This window comes from Macadamia integrifolia, chromosome 4, assembly GCF_013358625.1.
Source record: "Macadamia integrifolia cultivar HAES 741 chromosome 4, SCU_Mint_v3, whole genome shotgun sequence".
In the NCBI taxonomy this organism is placed as follows: domain Eukaryota; kingdom Viridiplantae; phylum Streptophyta; class Magnoliopsida; order Proteales; family Proteaceae; genus Macadamia; species Macadamia integrifolia.
In genome coordinates, this window is record NC_056560.1 from 8,457,101 (window position 1) to 8,463,522 (window position 6,422).

The 6,422-nt window shown below is 37.1% G+C and overlaps 1 protein-coding gene across 4 annotated transcripts in view; it reads right to left on the reverse strand.

Annotated features, from left to right (window-relative positions):
- Window positions 1-3,973, reverse strand: part of LOC122077050 (probable phospholipid-transporting ATPase 8) — an 11,783-nt gene extending 7,810 nt beyond the window's left edge. For 2 of the 4 annotated variants that reach the window (XM_042642810.1, XM_042642809.1), the window contains exon 1: window positions 2,306-3,099. In XM_042642810.1, coding sequence (XP_042498744.1) covers window positions 2,306-2,695 — 390 coding nt within the window. In that variant the 5' untranslated portion in view covers window positions 2,696-3,099. Of the gene's footprint in view, window positions 1-2,305; window positions 3,100-3,210 lie in introns of those variants that run through there. The other 2 variants (XM_042642807.1, XM_042642808.1) reach the window with 2 other exon arrangements.
- Window positions 3,974-6,422: the final 2,449 nt, after the last annotated feature.

The following is a 6,422-nucleotide window of genomic DNA, read 5'->3' on the forward strand; positions in this document are numbered from 1 at the left end:
AAAAAAAAAAAAGTAAGAGGAATCAAGAAGTCAAGAAATGATAGATAAGAAAAGAGAAATGAAAGTGGGAAAGAGGCACAGCCCAGCAAGTCAAGATCATCTTAGCTAAATGGGGCCAGCTACATGAATCGTAGCCTCCAATAGGCTCTATCCGAGGTCATACTTGTACTAAGACCTAAACTATAAATGCCATTCCTCACAACTTCTCATATGGTCATTTTAGACCCGCTCTTAGCCCTTTTAGCTCCTTCAATCTGAATCAGATCACTCCTCCTCACTGGGGTGTCCCCAAGCTTCCGTTGAACATGACCATACGACCTCAAATGACTTTCTCGGAGATTGCCATTGATCGGAGCAACTCCCAAATCAGCTCTAATATATTCATTCCTTACTTTATCCTTCCTAGTTTTGTCGCACATCCATCTTCACATCTTCATCTTTACTACACATAGCTTCTCTACGTGACACTATTTAATTGCCCAACATTCTGTCACATACATCATAGCCAATCAAACAGCAGTCCTATAGAACTTTCTTTTGAACTTTAAAGGAATACGTCAGTCTCACAGCACTCCTCAGTCACACAACACTCCAGTCGCACCTCTCCACTTCAACCCTCCCATTTAATTCTCTGTGACACATCATCTTCTATGTCATCTTATTTATTTATGGTTGACCTCAGATGTCTAATATTGTCACTTTGCAGTATCTCTCTCACCCTGCCATTTTTCCATCATATTGTGACTAAAGTTACACATCATATACTCCGTCTTTGATCTACTAATACTAAAGCCCTTTTGTTTCCAATATTGATCTCTAGAGCATTAAATTAGCATTAATCCCTACTTTTGCCTCATCCGTCAAAACAATATTATCAACAAAGAGCATACACTACAGGACCTCATCTTGAATGCTCTTGATTAATTCATCCATGATAAGCGCAAACAAATAAGGGCTTAGGGCCGATCCCTAATGTGGCCCAATCATAATCACCATTGTTCTATGCATCAGTTTAAATATATATGCATCAATAGTTGGATGAACCATAACTTCTAAATAGAGAAATGCTTCAACAACCCAAGATATATAACCTTTCCAGAAAAGGCCAATCTTCAACTGGTTAGAATTTCCCCTCCTTTTCTGAAGGCTTTTGGAACTTATTATTTTATTTATTTTTCTGGTTATTGCCCTTACACAGCAGCTACATCGTCTGCACCACTGAAATTGTATAAACGCCCGATGGTGTAAGAAGACAATGCAGTCTACTTCAGTTCTTCTTGCTTCACAGCCCACCACACAGTCTAAAGCCTCTAGCTAAAGCTTCTACTTCCTCCTCATCTCCAGCTGACTAACCAGTTGCTCTTCACAAGGTAACCGTTCTTGCACTTAGAAATCCATGACCGCTTATCCTACGGAAAATTTTGTTTTTCTATATCTCACCTTTCATCTCGCTTCCATACCTTTGCTTTCTCATTATTTTCCAATTTCATTCCTAAGACTCATAATGAGGCTTTGTCTCGTCATTGGTGGAAATGTCTATGGAAATAGAAATGGATGCCCTGATTTCTAGCCATATATGGACCCTGGTGAATTTGCCTCCAAGTAAGGATCTTGCACAATTTTGTTGGGTGTGCACCGTTAATATACAACCCAGATGGCTCAGTTGACCGGCTTAAGGCCCATCTGGTTGTAAAGGCTTATACTCAGACCTATGGTATGGATTATTGTGACTTTCTCACCTATTGTTCTTCTTAATTCAGTCAATGTACTTCCCCTTGGCTATAAATTTGGACTAGCCTTTAATCAATTAGATATCAAGAATGATTTAGGTTGGTATAGCCATGTTCAATGGCGGCACGGGGATGCACCAGTAAGCATGGTTCTAAATCTTGGGTTTCGACCAAGTTCCAACATTGGTTAAAGTGGAAATTTAGGTTACAATTTCCGAAACCAGGTATTTTTTTCTTTTTCTTTTTTTTCTAAGCTATTACTAGAAATTTGGGCGGAAATGTGTCTAGAAGGGAGAAAAAAAGTTATTTAAAGCTTCTAGCCAAGAACTGGTCAAAAAGTAAACCTATGAAAATTGCACCTCTGATTCAATGTAGAATTATTCATGCCGAATATCAGAAATTGCCATAAACAAAAGAGACCCAATTGATCTTGCTTAGAGCAACTAAAACAGGGTGGACAAATTCAACATAGAAAGGTTGCTAAAATAATCCAATCACACCCTCAATGTGTCAGATACTAAAAAGAATAGAGCTGAAAATTTCTAAATCTAGAATAGGAAGTTATCATAGATTACCTGCTTCCTACGCCTCCAGTCTTCAACAGCCTCCTTGACCATTGTAGCTCCGATCACTACCACAAGAGGTAAAACAATGCTGCCAGCCCGGTAAGGTGCCAATGGAGAAAAGGAAAAACAAGCCACCACAAGAAAGTATATGTTCGCAACCCTTCTAAACTGCTCAAACAAAGACTTGGGGATGAAATTAAGTGCAGTATACTTGGTGGTGGAGACATAGTTTCCCCTGTATTTGAGTTGTAATGCTTCAGGATTATCGGGGTCGTTGCAGTAGACAACCCTCGAGTAACCTTCCTGCCCTATCAGGGAGTCATCAAACTGAAATGACTGGAGGTAAGAAAACATGTAAAGCTCGCTGAAGTGTATCCCTCTTCTCCCATCAGCCCACATTTTTGCTCTCTACACTCCCTATAAAGAAATGGTGCCTTATTCCTTCTTCCGCTAACGCAGAAAACCATCTATCTCGTCTCAAATCTCCACTGCCATCTCACTCCATCTGACAATATGATCAGATGGACGGTACCTACATCAGATGAAAGGCCCAACTGAGCACATTCGTTTACACAAGGTGCCAAGTCCCTCTAGAACTAAGAAAAAAAATCTACTATTCACTTTTACGAACAGATATTTGAGATCTTTAAAGCAGAAACCACAGTGTAAGAAGAAAAGGCAACAGTTTCATAAACGAAATGGACTTCAGGATTATAATATTGTACAGAGAAACTGAGCTGAAGACCTGCAATACCAAAGCTCAGACGATGAATTGGCGATAGTTTCTGTAAACATGGAGAGAACTGCCGATTTATCTTGTCAGGTTAAACTAAAAAAGAATCCTGTAAAGTAAGCAGAAAGATCCAAAATGGAAGTAACCCCTGTAAATGGAGATCCTAAAGAGAATTCCTTACTTTGGATTGGAGTTCGAAAGATTTCTTCCTTCTAGCGTCATCTCAAATGCGATGTTACAGAGAGACATGCAAGCACGTCCATGAGTACAATATACAAAAGCAACTACGACCTCTCCACATGTAGTACAGTAGCGTAGCATTCCCGCTTCTGTAAGCAAAAGGAAGCAGATGGTTGCCGTGTAACTCCCCCAAATGCCAAAAGGCCATGGTTTTCTTTTTCTCATGGCTCCTTCGTTTCAGATATCCAATGCTTGAGAAGAAAGGAAATAAAGAAGACGAAGTTGGATAATGGATATGATTCGAAACTCAAAAAACCTCAGAGCTTTAAAGCTTTCAGGAGAAATATTGGATTCTCACCAGTCGTCTCAGATGCAACCCTAACTGCCTATTAGCTCGATAGAACTGTTACCAATACTTCTGAATCACCGCAGGCAGGGCAAGGTTCGAAGAATCGATAATCGGATCGTTGAATGGCCCGATTCAGATTGGAATAGGAGGACATTGATCCCGATTCCAACCGAACCTAACTGCTGGTGACTGAATTGGAATTGGATTGGCATCCGGCTATTCCTGATCATTTTCTTTATCTTTTCAGTTGGATCGGATCAATTCTAGGGCTGATTCACAATTCCAATACCGATCCCTTTTCCACACCGATATGGGTTGGAATTGATTGGATTTGGATTGGATCGATTCAGATTCGCCATTTCAAACTCTGGTACAGTGATAACTAATAACGGTAACTATTTTTCCAGGCGCTCCAGGGCCAACGCCAAGAAAAGGGAAAAAAATCATCTGCAATTCCGATCTCGTATAATTTCATACAATTCCACCTTAAATGGCTGGCATGTGTAAATATTCTATATCTATGGTTCAGATTGTATTATGATTGTATTATGGTTGATTAACATTGTATTATGATTGATTAATCTGAACCATAGATATGGAATATTTACACGTGTCAACCATTCAGGGTGGAATTATATGGAATTGTACAAGATGAGAATTTCAGACGATTTCTACCCTAAAAAATGGGATGCGCGCTAGCACTCTAGAGTCTAGACACCGAAGAGAATGGAACACTGCTTTGCTATGCTAGATGCATCGAATCCGTATAACGAGTTTTTAACCCTCTGTCCCTTACGGGGTTTCTTTTCAAGAGGTCCTCTTTAATTTGTTCAGTACTCTTCTCTTTTCTCATTAGAAAAAAAAAACACTGTTTCAGCCTTTTTACTAATATTATTTACCATAATTGGAAACATCGTAATGATATAAGCTATGAAAGATATGCATTTTAACCCATATGCATTATTAAAATCTATCAACTATTGGGTTGCTACTTAGATGTCTTCAAATTGACTAACTCTTCTGATTCTGCTACTTTTCTTATAGATGGTGCCGCAGTCATCTTAGCCAAATACTAACCCCTCAATTTTTTGTCTTCTTACATAGTAGTAGGTATTGGAATATCTAACTTTTTGGAAAGGTTGGTGTTTTGGTGTTATATACCAGGGGAAGTTTGCTATTGTCCGAATGGGTGTCCTCTCTTCTTGAACGGTGGCGGAGGCGGAAGCATTTGGATTTCTACAAGGGTTACTATACCCCGTAGACGGTGGTTGGAGTGTTAGTGAAGTATAGTTTTCCCACAAACCTCTTTTTTAACTCATATCTCAACCCTCGGCTTCCAGTTGGCCTCTACTCTTGTTTGAGGTTTTTTGGCGATTATATTCGCAATTTGGTGATCTGAAATATGTTCATAATGACTTATTAACTACTCCAACTCTCAAATGTTTTTGGGAAATTACACAGTCTTCAATATGTCGGTCTGTAAATATGTTAGACTCGTTCGATGTACCCCTTGTTAATTATTAGTAATGAAGTTTTATTTTTCATATACATATATATATATATATATATATAAACAATTTTTTTATCCACAAATTCAAACATGCAAGCACAAATGTTATCCTGGTCTATTATTGCATAGCAATATAAGCTTGGACCTGGATCCTTTTCAGTGCACCTAGTGAGTATCAAACAATTGGTAGCAATTAAATACGCATTTGATATGTTGGTGCATTTGAGGATCTTGTTTCCAGAAGTTTGCTCTTGTCAATGCACCTCCTCATTTCTACTCCTTGGTGAAGAACGCTGAACATAATGAGATTAGCAACATATACACATTTTCCATTTTTAAAAATAATAAAATTTCTTAGAAGGATTCATTTGTTTTCTTGTTAAAAAATGGGAAAGGAATATTTTTTTTTCACGAAATATAATTTTTGCTGGAAATAAACTGACTTCTTAATATAAATATATATATATATATATTTATAAGTTGCTTGCAAAAGCTCCTCATGTGGGTTTGTCTATGCAAGTCATGCGCAACATTTAGAAGTATCCACTTTGAGTTTCTTAAAAACAAATAAATTTTTTTGTTGATCTCTTCATCTAAGGCTCCGTTTGGTATCGTTCTAAAAAAACGTTTTTTGAGTTTTTTCGTTATATTGGAACGAAAAAATGGAATCTTCTGTTTGGTGCACTTATGGTTCGTTTCTGTTTTTTTTTTAACGAAAAGTGAAAAAAAAAAAAAACGAGATTGGACGGAACTCCATTTTGGAGTTCCGTCTTCCCAGTTTCGTTCCATTTTACAAAAAAAAAAAAAAAATCCCGATAAAAATCTGAGATTTTGAAACACCATTTTTTCTTTTAAAAACTGTATTTTGACACATAAACTTGAATTTTTGTTTTTTACACAAAACGGTGTTTCTGTAACAGAAACGATACCAAACGGGCTCTAAGTGTTTACGTTTCTATTATTTTTTTCAAATTGTCTTATATGCCATGGATAACTTCAATTGATGGGTTTTTTCATAGAGTATGTGGTGGAATAGATCACATGATTACTATATATTAAAAATACTAATAAGAAAACAACAAGGAAAAACGACATTTGTATATGACGATTGTTGTTTGAACCTTCTCCCATACAACTATTTATCTTTTACCATGTGAACAAGATATTTATATATATAAATGTTTTTATGAGCACATGTCACCTTGGGTAGTCTATCTACCTATAGACTCTGTTTGGTATCATTATAAAAAAAAACGTTTTTAGAGTTTTTTCATTTTATTGAACAAAAAAACTGAATAAAGTGTTTGGTACACTTATGGTTTGTTTATGCTTTTTTTTTTTTGAACGAATAAAT